At 48.9% G+C, this 24,420-nt stretch overlaps 1 protein-coding gene across 3 annotated transcripts; it reads right to left on the bottom strand.

The window, feature by feature from the left end:
• Nucleotides 1-1,565: 1,565 nt before the first annotated feature.
• Nucleotides 1,566-6,472, bottom strand: HMGB3 (high mobility group box 3). Of its 3 annotated transcripts, none has more exons than XM_053580891.1 (5): nt 6,387-6,472; nt 4,082-4,236; nt 3,659-3,798; nt 3,054-3,228; nt 1,566-2,591 (listed from the first exon to the last, which is right to left on the bottom strand). In XM_053580891.1, exons 2-5 carry the CDS (start codon nt 4,229-4,231, stop codon nt 2,451-2,453), a joined length of 606 nt encoding a protein of 201 aa, XP_053436866.1. In that variant the 5' UTR covers nt 4,232-4,236; nt 6,387-6,472; the 3' UTR covers nt 1,566-2,450. The 3 variants fall into 3 exon arrangements, with proteins under 3 accessions (XP_053436866.1, XP_053436867.1, XP_053436865.1); XM_053580892.1 differs by lacking the exon at nt 6,387-6,472 and adding an exon at nt 6,186-6,346; XM_053580890.1 differs by lacking the exon at nt 6,387-6,472 and adding an exon at nt 5,161-5,415.
• Between the last annotated feature and the right edge of the window lie 17,948 nt (nt 6,473-24,420).

Here is a 24,420-nt window from a genome sequence, read left to right as displayed (position 1 = left end):
ATGTGAAAACCTTAAAAAGTAGTGGTCTTGCTGCAAGCAGCTAAGGGGCCAAGAGGCCTCTTTAGAACTTATTGTTTGCTTTATCAAAGTTCACTTAGCTAAACAGTTTCCCCACTTCTGTTTTAACTACTGTGTGAACACATATAAAAGTCACCTTCTTCCAGTTTTCATCTTTCCCTACTTGGTATGCCTAGTTACTAGAGGAGCATCACTTAAGAAATTGCTCCCTTGTGACTATAGGTTGAATTTCTCTTCTGTATTTGACAACGCTGGCCAGAGTTCCAGCATCTTGCCTGAGTGTTGTGTATTGGGAAGCAGGAGCGTTAGCCTAGAACGGCAAACAACAGGGGTGTGGCTAAAGCAGACCGGGCAATTCTGGAACAAGAGCCTCTGGGCAAACCTCATGACCAAGTTTCCAAATTAGTGGCCATTTTCTAGAAGTAGATAAGCACATTCAGGACAAACAGTTCTGATATGAAAGAGAATGGCTGAGTACACAGAGATCGGGCTTTGACCATAACCGTGACTTATACCCATCTGGGACTTGACAGGGTGCAGAGGACAGTCTCCAGACATGCAAGGTTCCAAATAGTAAATTTAAAGAAAATGTTTTCTCTTACTATTAGTACCACAAAAACACACTTCATAGTCTCAAACTTACACATCCAAGTATTTATGTTGGACAACAGTAGTGCTCAGCCCCAACATAGTGCTACAGATAGCCTTCATTGCTACTGTGAAGATATATATACATACCAGGCTTCAAAATGGTAGCTAACACCACTTGCCATGGTGGCCATCTCTTCTCATCCCAAGTTGAATAAAATGTTACACCATCCACTAACATAAGCACTGAAACACAAACTATATCCAGTTTAGGAACATCGATAATAATCTGTCTCCAATGAGCATACAGTTAGTAGGCCATCCTACTTTCCATGTTTAGTGCCAATTCCATCAGCCTGCTCTTATAAGCTCCGGTGACCCAAGATGGAGCCCACAATCTCCCTCCGGGTGTTTGGTGATTTGAAAGTGGGAGGAAAAAATGGATATCATCCTTTACCCTTTCACCTCCCCCTTTCTACCAATTGGGTTCCAAGAGACAGAAGCAGGTTCCACTATACTTACTAGGTAGAACAGTAAGGGTAAAAACAGAAAAATAAGGCCTCGGTTTTTAACCTACCATACATACACTGATGTTTCTGCAGTTTAATAATGCTTCTGGCCCCAAAATGGGGGGATAGAGGCGGGAAGCAAAAAACTTAAAAGCCTACGCACTCTCTTAACCACCTACCTTTCTAACTTCTGAAGGCTAGAGAACCTTGTCCTTATTTTCTTAGCTCCTACAATCAACAGTTTATCTTAATGCCACTCAGATGCAAATGAAATCATGCAGTAGCTTCAAGTAGCCCTCTCCATCTCAGTCCCAAGTAAGCTGGAAAGGTTGAGTGAAAGGGACGTTTCCACATGTACAGAAAGGCTAGTCTCCAAACAACCGAGTGGGAGTTGTTTCACTGCTAAGACTGCTGTGAGTCAGAAATTTAGGCTGTTATAACAGAGAACGGTTTTAAAAATGTAATACTGTTTATTTAACTTCAAAAACATTTCAGCATTCTAAACATACAAAAAAATAACAGAACATTGCAAATGTGTTTAAGTACAGAAGGTTCTTGAACTTTCATTGATGCAGTGGCTCTTCCGCTTGCCGCTTTGCCAACAATGAAGAGTTCTACGGTTTGTTTTAAAACAAACAGTTTAAAAACTACCGCACTTAACTAAAAAAAAAAAAAAAAAAAAAAAAATCCAAACACTTCTCATGCCAGCTGACCCCGCTTTGTCCACAGCTAAGAATGGCAGCAGAATGCTATGTCACTATATACAAAAACAAGACAACCTGAAGCTAAATGGATGCCCACAGCAGTGTCAACAGGTGCAGCTCACAGTGCATGCCCTGAGCTACGGCCCCTCAGAAGGACATCTTTCCCCATGGCCTGAACGCCAAGCAGGGAGCAGCAAGAGTTGGTCTCGGTTGTTTTGTTCTTTTTACAAACTATAGATATGTACAGTTGATAACTCAGGATTTCTAGCCAATAACCATATAGTTAACACCAACTTACAAATTAAAAAAAAATGCCAGAAACATCTTTAAATGCCTTGTCACACCAACAGCAAAGTGCACAGAGTGAGGAGAACACGAGAGTGCCTTTTCATTTTAAAAATGTTTGGAAATATGTACAACTTTGATACAGTTTCAGGGTGCTCCAGACACCCATGGCCACTTCATGTAAACCACTGACAATTTCTAGAGCACTTTGAGACTACAATATGATCGTGATCAAATTTTGTGATTAAACCTAATGAGGGCAATAGACATTTCTCAATTAAGAGATGTGTCATTTACGGCGCTCCCCTACTCTAAGGTATTCACAAGGAGACAGAGAAACAGTTTTTTATTCATCCTCCTCCTCCTCCTCCTCCTCTTCTTCTTCTTCCTCGTCTTCTTCATCTTCCTCTTCCACCTTTTTCCTGGCAACTTTAGTGGGACCCTTTGCACCATCAAACTTTCCTTTAGACTTATAGTCAGCGACATCCTGGAGGGAACAGGGATACATTCCAAATGAGTAGACAAGCCCTTCAGCAGCTGCCTCAGCAAAAGGCAGAAACACACAGTCCTCACCTCAGATGGGTAAGCAGGGGTGGAAAAGAGCAAGACAGGGCTGCTGTTACATGTATTTGAAGTATGTTTTCACATACAAATTTGGTGCTTGGCCATTCAAACTTAAAAGTTAAAAAGTCATGTAAATAGCACTATAAAATCCAGTTATCTTCTTTAAGCCTGCCTGAAGTTGTCCCCAAGACAAACACCAGTCAGAAGTATGAACACCAGCACACAGAAGATGGGCCCTTGCGTGTGCTATGCTTATGCTAAGCACTTAGCCCGGCAAAGCAACTGTACACCCCGCAACCCACCAATACCAGTGCCACTGACTAGTTGTCAATCTAGGCTACCAAGCTGGCCCATGACTGAGCTGGCACACAGCGGCCTACTTTACCTTCTCATACTTCTCCTTCAGCTTGGCTGCCTTAGTGATGTAAGGCTGCTTTTCGCTGTCACTTAAGTTATTCCACATCTCACCCAGCTTTTTTGCCACATCTCCAATAGAGATACCAGGATTTGTAGACTTGATCTTGGGGCGGAATTCTGAACAGAAGAGGAAAAATCCAGACCTTGGGGGAGAGAATTATGTAAATTAGATAAGAAACTACAAACATATGAAGTGAAATTGAAATCCCATGCTCCTCATCCACACATTTCCTACCACTATGACTTCTCCCTACAGTGTACTGCATACAATGCTACAAAGTTGTAGCTCTTGAAATATATGGTCCTTTCTCAGTCTTTAAGTTACGGGGAAAGGTGTTAAAGAACATACTTAAGGACCCTAATGCCTAGAAATGGAGTTCTTTCCTCCCAGTGGAAAAGGCCATCAGGCAACCACCGTGCACCTGCACACAGCCCCCAGATGCCTCAGCCTTAAGTATGAACAATGCTGGCATCACAAACCTCAAAGCACAGAGTATCTTGCAGAGGTATCTCAACATCTTCTAGGTAAAAGAAAAGCTCTTAACTGTTATCTTGAATCCTACAGTCACTTACGGTGGCCTCTTGGGGGCATTAGGGTCCTTCTTCTTCTTTCCTCCTTTAGCTGGTCCATAATCCTTCATTTCCCGATCATAGCGGACTTTATCAGCCTTTGCCATTTCATCAAATTTAGACTTCTCTTTCCCAGACATTGCCTGCAATGAACAGAATTTGTGAAATTTCTCAATGCAGGGAATACATACCTCTTCAGTTGTCCTGTAATTAACAGTGGCAGCTGCAAGGAACACTTGTAAAAGGGAATGAATGCCTTAAACCCTTGTAGAGCCTTAAAAAAAATGCACATAAAATTCCAAGGGCCAGCAAGATGAATCTAAGTGGAGAGGCTAAAAGAAGCCATCTGGAGTAACTGTGAAGGTAAGTTACCCTGAAGTGTGGAGTTCAACTTAGACTAGTTTGAAGGATACAAAAGGAAAATACCTTCCACCTTTCAGAGCACTTCTTGGAAAATTCTGCAAAATTTACAGGGACCTCTGGGTTTTTCTTCTTATGTTCTTCTCTGCATGTCTGCACAAAGAAGGCATAGGCAGACATCTTGCCCTTTGGTTTCTTGGGGTCACCTTTAGCCATCTTGACTGTGACGGATGGGAGAGAGACAAAAAATACAATGAGGAAAAGCAATGAAGAGTTGAAGAAACCATACAAGATACACCAAGGCAGAGCAAAATTAAAATTAAGGTGGCTGTTAGGAAGCCCCTCCCCTCAATGCCTTCCACCACTGGCATAAGGCAGAGAGTGGGAAGGAAATCAGCTTCACTGTCGCTTGTCATTTAACTTTTGACCAGCATGAAGCGCGCTGGTTTGTGAGTTACTTCTCAAGAGTGATCAAGTTCTCCAAATGGAGCTGACCCAATTGGGGTGCTCAGAGCTACACTACAAACGTTTTGGAAACTACAATCGAATGGGAAGGGCACAGAGAGGACAAGTGTGTGGGTTAACAGAAGGTTGAAATCAATGACTTAAGGCTAGCTGGTTGCCTGTTTAACTCGCAAGTAAAAAGAAATAGACACCACTGCTAAAAACAAAATCAAAGCAGAACTGTGAACAGGGAACATCTGAAATGCCACTACTGCTGATGCATTTTGGCTTACAAAAACAGCATTTACCAAGGTTGATCAGCAAAGTGAGCAGGTATCCCTCGTACTATTCGTCACTATCTAAAGGGGGAGGGGATATCAAAGGGCTAGTCCTGCTCATTTGTAACGCAGAATGCAGGTCCAGCCAGGAATACTTTCTCCAAAGTTTCCAAATAAAAATGTAGCCCTGGTGTGTCATCGTCCCTGTCCCACCCCCCAGCTTCCCGCCATCTTTTCCTTTTCCCACACCCAAGGTCATCATGCAAAACTAAAGCGCTTCCCTCGGTAGCGACCGCCGCGAGGCTGCATTAGAGCTCCACAGCGGCGGCCCTGGTGGGGCGGGACCGGGCGGGGGGAAGCCCGGCCGGCAGCGGGCAGCCTGACTCGCCCCGGTGCCGGGTCACCCGGACACCCGTAATTCACCTTCCATTTTGTCAAAAGCCTCCTGATGAAAGAAAGTGCCCCTGAAATCCGCTGCTGCCACTCCCGGGGGGCGTGCGGAGCCGGGGGCGGCGACGGCTGCAGCGCGCTGGGGGTGTGAGACCCGGCCGGCGGCGGCCGCGGCAGTGGTGGTGGCGCCCGCCGCGCCTCCGAGCCCCGCTCGCTAAAATGGCTGATCCGCGCGCGGCCGGCACAGGCGGAGGCGACGGCGGCGGCGGCGGCGAACAAAGCGGCCCGGGCCCCGCCACAGCCGCCCGCTCGCCCGCTGGCCCCCACCCCGTCCCGCCCCGCCCGGACCGCCCGGGGGCGCGGGGGCCGCGGGCCGGACCTCCCCGCCCCCCGGCGCGGAGCGCACTCCTCGGGATAACAAAGGCGCCAGTGCAGCCATGACGCACGGCCGCTCCAGGGCCCGCCGCGGCACCCCCGGCCCTCCACGCCGCCCGCCTGGGGCTGCGGGCATCGGGGCCGAGGCCAGACCCCGCCGGGCGCTCCCGCCGCCCGCTGCGCCCGCCTGTCCTCCCCCTGCCGGAGCCCAGCGCCGCGCCAGCCATGTTAGTGGCGGCGGTGGCGCCCGGCGGGCGGGAGGCTAGCGGGGGGTGGCCAGCCCGCGCCCCCCGGGCCGCCGGGCGCTCCGCGACGGCCATGTTAATGCAGAGCCGGCGGCGCAGCCCGCAGGCCCGCACGGCGCCCGGCCGAGCCCGGGAGCGAAGTTTGCCCGCGCTGCAGCCCCCAGCGGGGACCAGCCGCTGGTCCCCAGCGGAGTCCGTCCCGGGCCGGGGAGCACCCGGCCCCCTTCTCGCTGCCGCCGCCCAGCGCTAGGACGCGCGCCGCCCGAGCCCCCAACCACAGCCGCCCCGCCGCCGCCGCAGCTGCCACAACATCTGGCCCCGGGGCCCTTGGCCCTTCGGCCGCTTCCCGTGCGGGCTCGCGCCGGGCGAGAATCGCGGAAGGAGCGGATCCCCGAAAGCGGGGAGCTCGGGGGGAAAGCAGTGGAAAAGTTGAAACACCTGAATTGTTTTCTCCTTCCCAGCCACCTAGCAAGAGGGAAGGCAAAGGGGCGGGAAGGGTGCGGGGAGAAGAGGCAGGGGGAGGTGGTGGCGGGGCGCGCTCGCAGTGGTGCGGTCGGAAAGTTGTGCAGGCGCTGCGGCGGCGGTGGCTGCGGTGGCTACGGTGGCGGCGGCGGCGGGCGCGGGCGGTGCGGAACGTACCTGTATTGTTCGCTAGTCTGGGCAGCGCAGGGCACGACGCGCGGCTCAGCGCTCCCCAGCCTCGCGCTAGCTGCCTCCACGAGAGCCGCCTGATTGGCCAGCGGACTCTGCCGTTTAAAACAGCCTCCTCGCCCGGCCATTGGCTGAGGACTTCATGCATATTAAACAGGCGCGGGCGCCCATTGGGTGCAGGCGCTGGGATCATTCATTCAAACAGAACAACCCGCCGGCGCCGGCTACGGAGGCTTTTTAGAGGAATAATATTATTCTCATTTGCCCCCCACCACCCGCCACCCGCTCCTTGCACCGAACTGGGATCTCGAAGGACTTCGGGGAGGTGACCCCGCGATTCCCGAAGGCCTAGTCTCTGGCGTGGGAAGACGAGGTCGAGCTGGGCTGCGCTACCCTGGGCTCCCGCTACACCGCGGCCTGGGCGCCCCTGGTCCCCAGTCAGCTACTCTGACCTGGGAAATCTGTCCAGGCTGACCAGCGAGGGCTGGTGGTTCCCCATCTCTGTCCAGTTCCGCTGCGGCAGAGGCCCGGGTCCAGGTCGCTCCTCGATGCCCAGCGGAGTGCTGCTGCTTCCTCGCCAAGACCTCGTGATTTCGGCCCTCGGATCCCGCTTCCCACCCGAAAGGGATCTTACTCCGCTCCTGTGTGGATCGTGCTCAACTTTTTCCACTAATTGCCAGAAAGTATTTGCCTCTGCAAATATGGAAACGGTGGGCTAGGCGGGCTAGAAGAAAAATACGGAGCTTGGCAAGAGGAGAAAAATTGTGAGAAATTGTACTTTGGGGGGCAGGGAGTAACACTTTTATTCTTACCCTCTTGACTGCCTCCGTTCAGGCTCGCATTCCCTCTGCTCTCCTGACATACCCTCTGGAGAAGAATAAAAGGGTTTGGAATGGGTGAATGAATGAATGAGGTTTAAGTTGGTCTCTACTTTGCCTAAGATCTGGCCTCAACGTGGTGCCAGGCTCTCCACCCTACCCTGCTCTTGCCAAGTTCTCTGTGCCTCCTGGCCAAGCCTGAGCCTCTGTAGCCAAACTGCTAGGCTTCTGTCATTAGGGATCCAATCCAGATCAAAAGGCAAAGACAGTGCTGCTTTTGACACAAGAGCCAGCACATATCAAGTCACTATCTCAGGTCCCCTTCTCTAGACTCAGGGGTTCAGAAATCTTAAGGCCACCTGTTCAACCCTCTGCCCTTTTAGAAGCAGCTGAGTGGCTGCCTACCTTCTGTTTGCATACCTTTACTGATGGGGAGATTACCACCTTCCTTCTTGGCTGTCTCTTCCATCTCAGGCCATCTCTAATCCATAGGGTCACCATCCTCTACGTAGTCTAATCCCCGACCTTTCAGAGAGTTTATGGCAGGCAAGACCTCTCATCCAGGAAGAAAGCACTAGCCCCTTCTACTTTCAGGTTTCCAGGGCCTGAACTGCCCAGGTCTCCCTCTTCCCCTGTCTCTGCCCATCTCAGAGGGGAACAGGGTTGCCACATGTGGTCTGACCAGTACCCCCTGTCTGCCAGAACACCTTCACCTCTCAAGATTTCCAGGCCTTTCGAGGTCAGAAATTCAAGCTGGGGTCTCAGGATGAGTAGGGCCTCCCTTTGGTCCAGCTATTGCCTGGCAACTGGCCATGCTGGGAAGTTGCACTTAGCAGCTGACAGGCAATGAGGGAAGAACCAGAGCAGTCAGCCTCACAGCCCAGCGGCACTACTTGGCAGGCCCCTGGGGGAAGGCAAGGGTTGCTCTTACAAGCCCATGCCAACTCATAGGAGCATAGGTATACATACTTCCATGTGGCCACACCCGAAGCATGCCAAGAGGCGGCAGCTTAAAGGCCAAACTAGAAAAGTGAGAGCCCCTCTGAGCCAAAAAAGACCTTACCTCAGAGCAACTGGCTCCCAGACACCACCCTCGACATCCTTTCATCCCCACCCTACTGCCACAGCCCTGTCCAGAGGTGTCTTGTCTCTGTGAACATACTTTGAACGACAAAAGGTTTGTTTGTAATCTTCTCAGGAAGGATCTCCATCTCTAGCTCTTCTCCCAAGAAAGCTGGCCCTTATGTCAAGCTGAGGCTCTTGGCCGACGCTGAAGCTGTGGTTGTCAGAACTTCACTGAACATGACTATGACGTAGCTGAGAATGTTAGTGATCGAAGATGGTTGCCCTGGTTCCCTGCTGCTGACCCCCACAAACACTACCCCAAGTCTCTATGTCTTCTTTAAATCCAACCCCCTGATTTCTCCAAGTCATCTCCACGAGCCTCTGCTCGAAGGATCCGCACACCCAGTTTTCTCCTTGGACCTGCTGGCCACGTTCCTGAGCACACACCATTCTATTCCATGTACTTGGGCTAAGTACCAGAAGGGAGAGGAGGCAAAGGAGGGGACAAGGCAGTAGCTTTGGGCGAGTCACTCACTTCCTTTTGCATTTCACCTCACCCCTCCCAGCCCCAGTGTCCTTTCGTCAAAGGTGATTCAACCTGCCAGGCTGGAGGTGAGGGAGACCATGAGGCAAGGTGGTCTCCTTGGCACCAGAGGCTTCCCGATGGAAGAATAAAGACCAGTTGGGAAGGTAAAAAGAATGACAGGGGTGTCTGGGCATGGCCCGAGCTCAAGGACTCCCAAGACAGTCTGTCTTCTCTGTCGGCAGCACATGGCAGTGCCTGTCGGCTTGGGGGTAATGCCAGCTGGAGCGCCCAGGCCAGCCATGCAGTCATCGCCTCTGCCCTGGCCCTCCCTGGAAACAGGCAAAGCTTGTCCACATGGGAGAACCTCAAACCAGAATCCCTTAAGCTGCTCTGCTGCCTAGAGAAGTTATGAAAACATTGAAAATAGGACAGAGTGTGGCAAATGCTATTTGAAGAGGTTTTCAGTTCCTATCAGTTCAAGACCCCCCAAAAGATTAAGAGGAATCCTCATCATTTAACAAAGATGAAACCCTGGTCCTTGGCCCACACCCCTTCTCCCCTCCTACACACAACCCCAAAGTCCTCACTTGGGTACCCAGGGCTTAAAGGTGACTTCCCTAAGGCCTAGCAAGTCTAGCTTCCTTTTAAGAATCACTGCAAGTATAGCCAGAGTGGATATGGGAGGAGATGTGGGACAGGACTGTGGCATTATTTAAAGTATTTTAGGGGAACTCACTGTGGATATCAGACAACGAAGCAAGGCTTTTCAGCATGGGATCTAGGGGCCTTTGTACATTTGGATCTTCACAGGAGGGAGTCAGTGACTGGCCATCAGGCTTTCCCAGGGCCCTCACCCCACCCTGCTTGCTGGGCCCTGAGCTATTCCTCTGCTTGGGGCATCCTGGCTCTCCCCACCTAGTCTGCTTTCAGGTGGGACTTGAATTCCCACCAACTGTTTTCGAGGGAGGGAAGTGTTTCCAGAGGCTGTAGGGGCTCCAGCACTGCATAGTTGGGAAGCCTCTGCCAGGCTCTCTATCCCAGGCCCCTTAGCGGTACAGAGGTCCCAACAGCAGGGAGATTTGCCCAAGTCCCCTCACGCCTCCATGGCTGAGCCAGAGTGGGAACCTCTTGGTCTCTTGACCTTTAGTGCCACACTTGCTCTGCCCTCAACAGCTCAGCCCCACTGTGGCTGCCATAGGTTTGGGTGAGCAGCCAGCTCCCTGGAGACGCTCACAGGATTTTAAGTAGCACCACTAACAGAGTCTGGGGGAAAGCCAGGTGCTGAGTGGGCCGGTGCTGGCTCTCCCACCCACATGGCCATCAGTTCAAGCCATGGGGACCTCCTAGAGTCTGGGCCATACCTGGGGGAGTGTGCCTTTCCCTCCACAGGCTGTGCTTATGCCCTCCCTCAAGTCTTGGGGCAGCAGGGACCAGTGGGCACCAGATCCCCTTCCCTGCTGTGCCATCCTGTCCTAGGCGTGGACCAAACGGCCTCCAAGAGTGTGCAAGACAAGTGGGTGGGGGAGTCAGGGCTATTCAGCATGACACAGGTCTCTTTGGCAGGACAAGCCCACAGCTGCCCTGCTCACAGCTCTTTTAATAGTGACCAAAAGGCAGGAAGTGGGTCAGTGACCAAAAGATTCCTACATTTTACTATCCACACCAGAGTCTGTGGGAATACAGTCCTAATCTCCAAAGCTGAACAAGAAACCATGTGCCAGGCCGCCTAGGGCCTATGGGAAAGTTGGAGATGAAGCTGAAGGGGAAGCAGAGAGGAGGGGACATTGCAATGAGATGGCTCCTCGTCACCCAACAGCCCTGCCCAGTCATGCCTTGCAGTGTTCGCAGTGCTGCTGGGTTACAGCCCAGACTGCCTCGCCACCCACCTCCATCCCAGCCACAGCCTGCACAAGAGCAGCAGGTCGCGGTCACCTCACCCCCGGAATTAATGACTTGCTGGTAATAGCAGGCCTGCCTGGTGTAACACCAAGGCCTTGGGTGACTCACTGAACAGCTAATGGGTCAGATTGCCCCTCTTGTTAAAGGTACGTGCCATTTCTCACCACCTGAATCAAAGGGATTTGTGCAAGAGAGCCGATGATCTGCTGCCGTCTACATGGGGTTGGTGTGGCCACCTTAAAATGCTCTTCATTCCCTCTTTTGTGGCCTGTTTCTCATCATTAAAATCAGAAGCAGAAATTGGTCTCTGGGGTCTCTTACAGCCCCAGTAAGGCATCATAAAGGGACCTACCCCCCCACACAGAAAATACAAACCAAACCAGACAAAGCTACAAGGCGGTCACCTGAGACACTCTTCTCCCATTATTCAAATACCACCTTCCCTGACCTCCCTATTACAAATTGAAACCCCCAGCTCAGCATCACCCACCTGTTTCCTCTGCTTTGTTGGTGTGCATGCCCATCATACCAGCTAAGGGGCTTCCTACACACAACATGTTTTGTTCTCTACTGTCTCCCCAGGACATAGCATACGGCAGGGATGCCATTAAAATCTATTGAACAAACTAATGAGTTTGTCATTGGCCTTGGTCATTCCCTTATCATGCTCCAGGTAGGCCTTGAGACAACAGGACTTCCAGGCATTCTCCAGGCAGAATCCCCACCCTAAAGAAACTTGCAATCTGGAGAGAGCAGACACATCTACAGCTATGAATGGCGTGCAGATGAAGTAAATGCCAAGTAGAGGGGTAAGCCAAGGTGAAGAGGAAGGCTTTATCTCCAAACATGGATGGAGTGGGGTCTGGGGGGGCTTTATGGACAAAGGAGGTCCCTTTAACATGGATACAGATGGTTAGTGAGGTGTACACAGGCAGTGAAGGATCAGATTACCCCAAGCTGGGGGAAAGTGTACTGTGAACTGCTGGGAGGACCTGGAGGCTTGGGTGGTCCAGGGACACAGAGGTGGGGCACAGGCTGATTGTGGCAAAGGTTGTTGTCAGAGGTTCTCATCAGCAGACAATGGGAAGAGTTTGACCAGGAGAGTGACCCAATCAAAGCTCTATTTGAGAAAACTCTGTCTGCTGCTGTGGAAGGGTGGGCCAGAGTAGGCGATGGGGTTCAGGGATTGAGGTGGGGGTCAGGGGAAGCTGGTAGAGGCAGAGAGATCCCATGAAGGAGGTCATAGGCCACAGGTATGTACTTGGTTGGGATATTGGTAGTGAGGGTGGGGAGAAGTAAGTGAATCTGTGCCCTGCTTGCCTCCCAGCCAAGAGCAACACAAACGTGATCTTTCTTCAAATTATGGATTTGACCACCATGTCAGTGCTCTGATGGCTCATCCTCTCATTGCAGTGAGGAGGTCCCCAACTTTGCTGGATGCCAGCACAGCCCACCTGTCTCTGTAGTCTCTTCTCCCTGGCCTCCCCTTCACGCTTTTTGTTAATTTTTTGTTGATTTTTTTTTTTTTTGTAGAGACAGAGTCTCACCTTATCGCCCTTGGTAGAGTGCCATGGCGTCACACAGCTCACAGCAACCTCCAAGTCCAGGGCCCAGGCGATTCTCCTGCCTCAGCCTCCCGAGTAGCTGGGACCACAGGCGCCCGCCACAACGCCCGGCTATTTTTGTTGATTTTTTAACTTATTTTTATTTTCCCCTTCACTATAATGCCAACTCAGCCTTCTCTCTTTTCCCTCGCTGGGAGTGCACACCCGCTGTCCCCACTGTCTTGGACTGTCCCCCACTTGCCTAAGCATCAACCACCCTCAAGACCTCAGCCAACCCTCCTTTGTTTCCCTGACTGCCAGGCCCATATTTTTCCTTCTTTCTCTGGTCCCCTTTGTGGCACTTCTCACAACTGTCATTTGCCACTGTTCAGGTGAATACTTATTGAATGTCTGTGCCACCTAGGCTTCCCCACAAGTAAGGCATGGGACCCAAAGGACACTGGGAAACATTTGGCAAATGAATGAAGATTGGAGCGAATGAAGGAATGCCTGTGTCATTGGATGCTGGCTGTGGAGGGCACGCCCTCCCAGAAGGAGGCCAGCAGCCCTCTCCCAGCACTTTTAGTCCGTTTGACCCAAACAGGGAAGAGGACTTAGCTGGGGGGAGGGGTGATAAGAAAACCAGAGGACAAAAGCCAGTTCCACAGAGGACTTAATTCGGTCCAGCGGAGGTTTCATTGTATATCCACCTCATTCCTCGAGGACGACCCCAGGGAACTCTTCCTTGGCTAATATAGGGCTGAGCTGGAAATCTAGGAGGAGGGTGGGTACCAGGAACACTGCAGTCCTACAGTTGACTTGCCAGGGGAGGTAGGGTTTTGACTTGCAAAGACAGCTGCAAAGTCTGAAGAGTATGGCAGCTGAATAGCATTCATTAGTCAGGCATGGTGAGGAAGAGCAGGATGCACTCTGCACAGCCCGTGCCTTGCCATCTGTGTGACTCAGCCAGGTGACTTTACCTCTCTGTGCCCCAGTTCCTCCATTTTCAAAATGAGCCTCGTAATACCCACCTCGTAAGGTGTTAAGATGATATAAAATAATACTTAGAAGCACTTAGAGCAATGTCTGACACAAAATAAGTGCTCAAAAAGGATCCAGTGTTCTAATGGGGTCACCGGCAATTTCCCTCCTAATTCTTCAGACTATGCAGAAGAGCAGCAGTTGGAGGATGATCCAAAGTTCAGTGGCAGAAGACTGAATCCTGTTTGTCTACAGTCAAAAGAGGTACCCTGCTGGGAATTGCATCTTCCCTAGCAAATCAACTCTCTCTGAGCTGTGAGCTGTGCTATGGGATCAAGACAACATGGCCTGGTGCATCTGAACACACTTACCCGCCGCAACAGGAGTCCTATCTCGACAAATATGCATGCTACAACACCTGCTGGGGGCCTGGTCCTATGTGCCTTGCTCTGTGTGGAAAGCAGAGAAGGGGCACTTAGGCCACAGGGTCTACCAGCAGCTCACTCCAGAGCAGGGGCTAAGCCCCATCCATCTGTCAATGGCTCCACCTCCACAGTGCCCAGCCCGAGGCCTGGCATGGAGTACAAGCTTGGTGAGTGTTTCCCACGAGGGAGTTTTATTCCCAGAAGAAGTAATGTGCATTTGGGCAATGGACTTTCTGGGCAATCAGCAAGGGCCAACTGCAACCTTGTGTTCTCTCTGAACAGGTGATATCACTCCATGAAGTATCGGGCACTAGTTGTATATTTCCAAAAACAAACCACCAAAGATACCCTACAGTGGTTCTCAACCTTCCTAATGCCGCAACCCTTTAATATAGTTCCTCATGTTGTGGTGACTCCCAACCATAAAATTATATTCATTGCTACTTCATAACTGTCATTTTGCTAGTTATGAATTGTTATGTAAATATATGATATGCAGGATGTATTTTCATTGGTTGTGACCCACAGGTTGAGAACCGCTGCCTAGAAGGACTAGCAAGCTAGGAGCCACAGGCTGTGGCTGTGGTCTCTGTGCCTCTGTACCTTCAGGGGGCCTTGGCAAATCCATGACCTTGTCTGTCCTCAGTTTCCTCTCCATGAGTAGGTACTATATGATCTCCAGAGCCTTTTCTGGTACTAATATTCACTGGAGCATAAGTGTAAGGGCAAGGATTTTGTTGTGTTTCCGTTTTACCCCTGATGTTTCCCAGATGCCTAGAAGAAAGCACATTGCATGTGCCCAGTGAACAGTTACTGAATGAATGGGTAAAGATGCTCTGATTGGAGGCTGAGGCAAAAGAATCACTTAAGCCCAAGAGTTTGAGGTTGCTGTGAGCTGTGATGCTACAGCACACCAAGGGTGACATAATGAGACTCTGTCTCAAAAAAAAAAAAGAGAGATGCTCTGCTCATCACCGTGTAGTGAAGTGGTATGTTTGTATTTATAAACACATCCACTGTTTGGTAATCTTTTCTAATGATGTTGGACAGCTTTTAAAGTGCAGTATGCTCAGATCAGCCTACGTTGAGACAGTTTCAAGTAAAATTCTTTCTTTTAAACATTACTTATCTATGCTATCATCTCAACTTTCCATTTATTTTTGGTAATGTTTGTACCTGGCCTGCATGATTCAGTGGTTATCAGAGAAAAGGATCATCAGATAGAACCATAAGAGTAAATTGTGGTATATGTATACCATGGAATACTATGCAGCCTTAAAGAAAGATGGAGACTTTACCTCTTTCATGTTTACATGGATGGAGCTGGAACATATTCTTCTTAGTAAAGTATCCCAAGAATGGAAGAAAAAGTACCCAATGTACACAGCCCTACTATGAAACTAATTTGGGACTCTCACATGAAAGCTATAACCCAGCTACAACTTAACAATAGGGGGAAGTGGGAAGGGGGGGGTGGGTAGAGGGAGGGGGATCGGTGGGATCACACCTGTGGTGCATATTACAGGGGTATTTGCGAAACTTGGTAAATGTAGAATGTAAATGTTTTGGCACAGTAACTGAGATAACGCCAGAAAGGCTATGTTAACCACTGTGATAAAAATGTGTCAGATGGTTTATGAAGTGAGTGTATGATGCCCCATAATCATATCAATGTATACAGTTATGATTTAATAAAAAAAAAAGAAAAAAAAAGAAAACCATAAGAGTAAGGAACTATGAACAGAAACTACAAATGGCCCAAGTCAGACAGAAGACAACAATGACGATAACGATGACGATGGCCATCCTACTTTGACAGTTTGCAAGGTGCCTGCATTTCTCTATATGACCTGCACCCCATAGTGCCCATGTGAAATATTTTGGCATTATTTTAGAAAAATTGAAGCCCAGGGAAGGCAAGTGTTTCGCCCACGTGCACCAGGCCACCCGTGGCAAAAGCGGAACTGAAATCAATGTCTGTGCCTCTCTTTTTAACAGGCTTTCCTGGGCGGCACGTGTGGCTCAAAGGAGTAGAGCGCTGGCCCCACATGCCAGAGGTGGCAGGTTCAAATCCAGCCCTGCCAAAAACTGCAAAAAACAAAACAAAACAAAACAAAACAAAACAAAACAGGCTTTCCTGGCTGGTTGTGTTCAGTGAGCAAACAAGGAGAGGGTTGAACGCACAGGTGGCATTTCCTGGGTCAATGCCTGCAGACATGGCAGGGAGGACAACAGAGGTCAAATGACCTGAGGGCAATTGCTGAACTGAAGCACCAGATGAATGATCTGCCATTTCCTTGTCCCTGCTTGTCCCAAACCAAATTCTACAACCTCAGCCTGTGCCCCCATATCCGTGCTCAGAGGATGGCACCATCCCCCCCGTGTCCACCCTGCTTCCCTCTCTTCATCATCTCCCACATCCAGGCCAGCACCAAGTCCCATCGAGTAAATTTCCTAAACCTGTCCTGAATCCAGCTGCTTCTGTCCACTTGTCACTACTGAACAGGGATCAGTTGGTGCCCCTCTGACCTCCACAGCGCCTAACTCATCTACCTACCCAGCCCTCTTCCATCATACAAAGGGAAATTTTATTAGTCATTTCTCTATCTACTTTAAAATCCTTTCATGACTCTATAATCTTAAGAGAAAGCCACAGAAAGACCCTTCAGGATTTGGTTCCAGCCAGGTTCCTGCCATCGACTTCCCTTGCCCCCCATCACATCATCACTGCTCTGCCTCTGAGCATTTCCCTGCCACCATTCCTAAGAGCCCGCCGGATGCCCCTTCCCCTCTATGGAGATCCTGCTAACTCTTCAATCTCCAACAATGCCTTCCTCCTAAGGTTTCCTTGATGCCAGTGGCCACCTTAGATTGAAGTGAAGTTTGGAGCAAGTGAAGGAATGCCTTTGTCATTGGATGCTGGCTGTGGATGGCACACACTGGATTGGCAGCTCTGCAAGAGCCCAGAGCCAGGCAGGCTGAGGGTTACAGATGGTTTTCTATCTGCCTGGCTCCTCCACAGGACCTGGAGAGCCCCTAGGGCCAACACCACCTCCCACAGCTCTCTAGGCTGCAGCGGGTCCATTCCTCCCTAGGAGTCAGAAGGGAACGGGATTGAGCTAGCATGCCAGTGTTCAGAGATGAGGGGTAGCATCATTTGGTGATACGTGCAGCAACTTAAAAGCTCTGAGAGAATAAAAAGGATGAAGTGAGAAGAAAAAAAAAAAAAAACATCTGCAGTGGCTTTGCTGTTGCTGTTGCTGTCGCTGCTACCAGTGCTGTGGTGGTCTCTGGGAAGTGCCTCCCACCAGCTTCCTGTCTTTAATCTTAGGAACTTGGCAATAATAATAAGCTGTGGATCCTGCAGAAATCCAGGTTCTGCAGTGCTTGATTGGAGGATCCAGAGAGAAGAGAGTACCAAATTAGGCATCGGCCTCTCTCCTGCAGATCTCACTCAGCTAGCATGGCTCCTGATTGTGTGATGAGCTCAGCATATGTTGCTAGCTCATTTAAATATTTATGGTGGGTTTTCAAATCACCCCTTAACATGTCAGCATGTTGATATCCTATAAATCATACACTTTGCTGGTGAAAGGGCCATTAGCACCTAGTGTAAACTTTTCCTTTTCTAGATGGAGAACTGCGTCCCAGTCCCAGGGGTGTTAGTGGCCGGTCTCACTGACCAGGGCCCTGTCTACTATACCACTTCACCACCTGCCTCTTTCATCAGAGTGAGGACAGGAAAACTTTGGATGCTTTGGAAATGGATGTGAGCCACATTTATACCGCACCAAGGGAAAAGGGGGCACGTAATTCCCCAGGAAAGGCAATAAAGGGAATGGATATAGATGACAAGATAGTTCATTTGAGACTCAGAGAAGTGCACCTGACCTCCCACTATCTCGCCTGTCCCCTACACCAGCAAAGCCAGTCTGTAGAGGGGGTGCCATTCCTGTTGTCCTGACTGTGGAAACAAGCCTTTGAGATATACCCACTCTGTCCCTCCCTCCAAAGGGACATGGGTAGGAAGAGAGGCTCCTTAGGCAATGCTGATGGGGTGTTGCTTTTCCCAAGCCTCTTGATCAACTTGTAGTCAAATGAATGCCCTACCAACTGAATTTCATTTCCAGAAGCTCAGAATGGTACAATAGCCTTGCAGAATGAAACTTCAAGCAGAGCAGGATATAAATCAATACTGGCAAAGATACATCCTGACAGAACACATCCTGGTGGGGATATGCAATGGGTGGCCATATGTTCTTGATGTCATATTGTCCGGAAAGCTTTCAATACATTGAGGGCATGTGGTAGGTGCAGAGGCCAAAAGCACATGCTTTGGAGTCAGAGGGACCTGGGTTCATGTCTTGACTTATCCCTTCCCAGCCGAGCACCCTGGCCGATGCTGAACATCTCTGTAAACCAGTTTCCTCATCTGTAAAATGAATCTGATAATACCCACCTTGAAGGGTTGGCATAAGGCTTGTAGGGGGAAAAGTATAGAATGTACTTAGTCCTGGTTTCAGGCACATAGAAAGCATTTGCTAAAGGCGACCATCCTGGAAAGGCAGAATTATGGGTGATCTTTTATTCTATATCTTTATCCTAAGCAGGAAGTACTTTTTAATTTTTTTGAAAAAGGTTATTTATTTATTTTTTAGAGATAAGGTCTTGCTATGTTGTCCAGGCCTGCGTGCAGTTTCTATTCACAGTCACAATCATAGTTCATTGCAGCCTCAAACTCCTGAACTCAAGTGATTCTCCCACCTCAACCTCCAGAGTGGCTTGGACCATGTCCAGCTAGGAATTACTTTTATGATCAGAAAAAAAAAATAGAGTATGGGAGGGAGAAAAAGAAAACTATGCCTGAAACAAAACATTTTTCAAACAAATCTTAGAAGGCAGTGCTGTGAGGATTCTCTGGTATTCTCTCCATTATCAGAGGGTGGACAGATATTGCCAAGTCACAAGGCAAGGGAAAGAGCCCAAGATGGAAGTCGTGTACAAGGACTTGTGGTCCTAATATGTGCCATGGGACTAGTATTCAGTGGTTCTCTTTACACATCCCTGTGGTTACGCATGGCTATTTTCTGGCAGCCAGGCAAATCAAAGCAAAACCAATCTATATTTCCCATTAGACTTTCACAGAAATTAAAACATCACATCTCACATGGCACTCTCAAATTCACACTCTTTCATGATGAAGTTTGGATTCCTATTCTGGAGTTGAATAAAAATTAATGCTATACTTTTAGGTTCTTTTAGACATGAGAATGTAAAGAAAGCTACTGAGAAGGGAATTATTTGGGGAGCAGGGGGATCTTAGAACCTTATTGTTGAAAAGACCTGTAACAGGCTACAAATTGGTCCCCAATAAATACCTACATCCTAATCACCAGAACCTGTAGATGTTAACTTATATGGCAAGAAAATAAAGGTTCATGGAGATGTGATAAAATTCAGAGTCTTTAGATGGGGACATTATCCTGGATTATCTGTGTAGGCCCTAAATACAATCACATATGTCCTTGTAAGAGGGAGGCAGAGGAAGATTTGACACAGAGGAGAAGATGATGTGAAGCTGGAGCAGAGAGGTTTGAAGATGCTGGTCTTAAAGATCAGAGCGATGGGGCCACAAGCTCAGGAGTATAGGCAGCCAGCAGAAGCTGGGATGCATTTTCCTAGAGACTCTGGAGGGATGTGCTGGCACCTTGGTTTCAGTTCAGTGACGTTGATTTCAGGCTTCTGGCATCCAGAACTGTGAGACACTAAAGTCCTGTTGCTTGAAGCCCCCCAGTTTGTGGTACTTGGTTAAGGCAGCCCCAGGAAACTAACACAGGGCCCTTAGTGTTCATCTAGTCCAATGGTTTTCACACATTTTTAGCAGCAAAATCAATTACTTTTCAAATGGAATCATTGCCTATAGAGATAACAGATGAAAATAGATTGGTTATGGTTGAAAAAGAGAGTTTGCATCTCCACAGTGGCTCCTGAAGTACCTCTCAGAACCTTCTACCAACAGATTGTGAAAACACGCATCTAGTTCCAGTGACCTTGTTGTTTGGATGAGTAATTTGAGACTCTGGGGGGCTGAGAGACTGGCTGAAGGCCTCTCTCAGAGGGTAGCAAGGAATATTTGTGAGGACAAAACAAGATAAGCTACCTCTGCCTGCTCGCTCATCTTTCCTCACTTGGTTTGACTAAATCCCTGTCTCGCAAGCAAATAAGAGTACTTTGGCATCTCTAGATGAATTTTGTTTTTAGCATCAATTTCTGTTTTGAACAAAGACTGCAAACTGTGTCAAATGTAGTGAGGCTCAAATGAAACATTCGCTCAGGAAGAGAACAGACCTTGAACATCTTTGGAGTTGAAAAAGCTTAATTCCCACCTGGGTCTGGAGACTGAGTCTCCTGGGTGCGAGTAGAACCATGGATGTGAGGGGGCAGACAGGAATGAACAGCAAAGCTAAGCAGCTGTTGGCGAACCTCAAAATCTGAATCCTTAACTGGATCAAAAGAGCCCAGACAAGAACACAGCTGAAAGCCACAAGCAGATTTCTCTTGTTAGATTTCAAAATATTGAAGGTCAGTTTTACTTAAAAGGCCTTTGTGGAAGATAAAGAAAAGGTTACAATAAAATATTCCTCCCCTTTCCCTCTGGCCTTGGTACCAACAGACAAAACATCAAAAGTCAGGTTCTCTTTGCTCCCCAAGCATAGGTACGATAGGATGGTATTTTCAAAGGGACCTTTACAGGGAACTGTGAAGAACCCACAAGGAAATTAAACATGATCAGACCTCCCGCCAGGGGTTAAAAATGGCTGATCATTTACCAAACCAATTTAGGATTCATTATAACACTATTTCCAGGGCCACCAGCCCCATTCTATTTTGCATACTTGCTACTCCACCAAGTGACATTAAGAGAAGTATTAAGTCCGGAAAAAGGAAGGCAAGGGTGTGTCTGAGAATGAACAAAATGATAAGAAGCCTGAAGCAAGACCAGTGTGTGAGCCGACAATGCCAGCTGCCCACTCAAGGCTGCTGGGAGGCAACGCTCGACACAGCAGATGGAAAACAACTGTCAGGCAACCGCAAGTGGCACTAAATGTGGCTTCCTTTGTTCTTTGGTGTTGCTAAGGAGGGCATCCTCCCTTCACTCTGGAGGCCACATTCTTTCTTGTTCTCCCAAAGGAAGAGCAGGATGAAGCTTACTGGCTGCCACACACTGCTGCTGCCACTAATGGGACAGTGTGTCTTTATGCAAAACACTCCAAGGCACTCCCAGAGTAGGCCAGCCTTTCCCAGAAAGGACACGTATTGGGATTTTTCTTTGCTTTTTATCTTTTTTTTTCTTAAATCATAACTGCGTACATTAATGCATTTATGGGGTACAATGTGCTGATTTGGAATGCTTACATCAAGCTGGTTAACATAGCCTTCACCTCACTTACTTCTTGGTTGTGATAAGACATTTATACTCTATTCTTAATAGTTTTGGCATGTACCCTTGCACTGTGCACATTTAGGTACTCAATACTATTACAAAATCAATATAACGGATTTTTCTTTTCCTTTGTTTATTTTGGCCTTCAGGTAATGTCATCATTGGTCTGTGAGGTCCCACTCCAGCCAGGTCAATCTGTCCACCTAGCCAGTCCTTGTAATCCCTGTTTTTGACTCTGATTTCCCTCCCCTGGTGGCAACCACTCAGATGTGTTCTCTGGCAAACTATGCAGAGTAGAGTGTATGTGTGTATGTTTGTGCGCGTGTGTGGGTATTTTCAATCAACCAAAGTGGCATTGCCCTGGGGCATGTCTGGGTTCTCTCTGAGTATTGTCCCACTCAGCCTCATGTGTGTGAATTGTCCATGCTGCTGTGTGCCCCAGAGTTGGCTGCTTGCACCCATTTCATTAAGACCCCTTTCCTCCATTGGCGACACCTAGGTTGCCTCCGCCCTCCTGTTAGCACAAGCAACATGCCATGAACGTCCTCCTGCAGGCCCTGGAGCAGGTTCCTATAAATGTCATTTTATATGGAAAAAGGGATCTTTGCAGATATGATTAAATCGGGGATTTTGAGATGGGGAGATTATCCTGGGTTGGGGGGTGGGGGGTGGGAAATGCAGTCACATGTTGTATTAGTCTCCTGTGGCTGCTGTGACAAAGTACTATCCCACAAATTTGATGGCTTAAATGTATACTGCTGTAGTTCTGGAAGCCAGAAGCCTACAATCAAGGAAGGTGTCCATCTAGCCACTTGTCCTATGAAGGCTCTAGGGAAGAAACCATCTTTGCCTTTTCCAGATTCTGGTGGCCCAAGGGGTTCCACAGCTTGTGGCAGTGTCACTCCAACCTCTGCCTTCATCTTCCCGTGTTCTTCCCTATGTCTCTATGTCCTTGAGTCCTTTCCTCCTCTAAGGACAACAGTCACTGGAGTAAGGGTCCCTCCTGATGCAGCATGACCTCATTTTAACAATTATGTTTGCAAAGGACCTATTTCCAAATATGGTCACTCACTGAGGTTCTGAGTGAACATCTATTTTCAGGGACACCATTCAACCCAGTCCACGTGTATTCTTATAATAGTATAATAGGGAGGTAGGTCTCATACACACACACACACACACACACACACACACACACACACAGAGCAAAGTGAAGAGAAAGGTTCGAAGACACTGGCCTTGAACATCAAAGTGATGCAGCCACAGCCAAGGAGTGCCAGCAACCACCAGAAGCTAGAGGATGCAAGAAAGTGACTCTGCCCAGGAACCTCCTGAGAGAGTGTGGCCCTGCTGACACCTGAGTTCCCACCCACTGATACTAATTTTTGATTTCTGAACTTGAGAACTATGAGAGAAAAAGATTTCTATTGTTTTAAGCTATGAAGTTGGTGATCATTTCTCCAGCAGCCAGAGAAAACTCCCAGTGCTCTGGTGGGCCTGCAGGAGGATTTCAGGAGGGTCTGCCTGAGTCTGGACACGTGATTGGGGTAAATGCTACCAGGTGGCTCTGCAAAGCGCCTGCGTGCATCTAGCTGGTCCCCCTGGTAGCACATACACATGGCTCCTCCCTCTCTTTTCCCTCGCCAGCACTTGGCGTCAGACTGCTGAGTTTTGCCCATCTGCCACATGCGCGTCCTATCTCATTGTTTCCATTTGCAATTCTCCTATTACGCGTAGACTCTGGAATCTGAGCATCTCTTCACATACTCACTTGCTGGCCTTTTTGGTTTCTCCATCTGAGAATCGCCTATTCATATGCTTTGCTCATTTTCCTGTTGGGTCTCTTTCTTGTTGATTTACAGAATTTTCTTGTATATATTATCCATTAATCTCGTGTCAGTTTTAAACAGCAAATATCTTCTCTCCATCTGTTGTCTGTTAACACTATCGATGCTGTCCATGGAAAGAAATCCTGAACTTTGCTGTACTCAATTCTATCTCATCCAAGGTTGATGAGAGAGGGGTGGACAGGTCAGGGACCAGTGTGCAAACAGAATGGGTGCTGCTGTGTCTGTGCATGTGTGTGCATGTATACACCTGGACTGTGCATGAGCGTGCACCTCTGGCTGAATGTCAACCCCCAGGGGTGAGAGCATCATCCACACATTTATCTTAACTGCTGCCTACTCCTTCTGCTGCTACTAACAGTGCAGCATAGCGGTTCTCAGGCTCCAGCATGCACTAGAATCACCCAGATCCCTGGGCATCACCACCAGAGTTTCTATATCAGCAAGTCTGGAGTGGGGCCTAAGGATCTGTATTTCTGATAAGCTCCCAGGTGACACTGCTGCTGGTGTACTAGAGCCACTCTCTAGTACATAGGGAAAGCCATCCTGCGGGTTAAGAGGACAGACACTTGCCCACTGGCCAAGCAGTGTCAGGGAATCTGGACAGGGCAAGAAAATGGCCTGCAGTCACTGAATGCCAGTGCTGAGAGGCACTCTGGGGACCACGAAGGCCTCAACATTTGATATTGGAGGAGAATGAGGCCCAAAGGGAGTCAGTGACTTGACCAAGGTCACGCATTTAATTGGTGGGTAAGTGCAGACTGCCTGGACACTGCTCTTTCCGCTTCATACTTCCCTCACCCTGTACCCTTAAGAGACACATATGTGCTCCTCCAATACTTGTGGACTTGCTTTGGAAAGGCCACAGAGTGGAGAACCTGCAGTCTTCTGATTTCAAGGTTATTATTTTTTAAGCACCAAAGTAGTTAAGAAAAGCTTCATCTTTCTCTTCTACACCCTATTTAATGAAAAGAGTTGTTTGGTAAAATTTGGATTCAGTCAAAAAGCTACACTCGAGGGAGAACAATCCAAGATGGTGGCCGAGTAACAGCTTCACTGCAACAGGGCACGGTGAGTCTGGGGAGATAAGACTCCAGGCATCTCTGGCTGGTGGGATCTGCCTATAATCATCCCTTTGAGGATACAGGGAGTCAGCAAGGGACTTCTGGACCCCAAGAGGTGGACAAAAACAGTGGAAACTGGCAAGTGGTTGCGTGTGTTCCATGCACCTAATCCCGCCAGCAGCCGTAAGTACAAGCAGCAGTGAGACTGCAAACCGGAAAGGCCTTACCTGTGAACTGTTTTGGTGTTTTTGGACTTGGCACTCAGTTGAACTGCCTTGGGGAGAGCTTGAGCAGGAGTGCGGAGAAATTTGGGCATTGTCTCGGGCCCCAGACTGAGCCACTGAGCCGGACAGAGCTAATAGTGTTTGGCTGTGGGCCACAAAGAGCCATTGTGAGAGAACTGCCCTGG

Source organism: Nycticebus coucang, chromosome X, assembly GCF_027406575.1.
Source record: "Nycticebus coucang isolate mNycCou1 chromosome X, mNycCou1.pri, whole genome shotgun sequence".
NCBI lineage: Eukaryota > Metazoa > Chordata > Mammalia > Primates > Lorisidae > Nycticebus > Nycticebus coucang.
This window is presented reverse-complemented; position numbering and strand designations above follow the sequence as displayed.

Coding starts and splice junctions, on each gene's coding strand:
- HMGB3 (XM_053580890.1), bottom strand. Junction 3,229..3,658: donor AATGCCCCCAAGAGGCCACC/GTAAGTGACTGT, acceptor CTCTCCCCCAAG/GTCTGGATTTTTCCTCTTCT. Junction 2,592..3,053: donor TGAAGGAGAAGTATGAGAAG/GTAAAGTAGGCC, acceptor TGTTCCCTCCAG/GATGTCGCTGACTATAAGTC.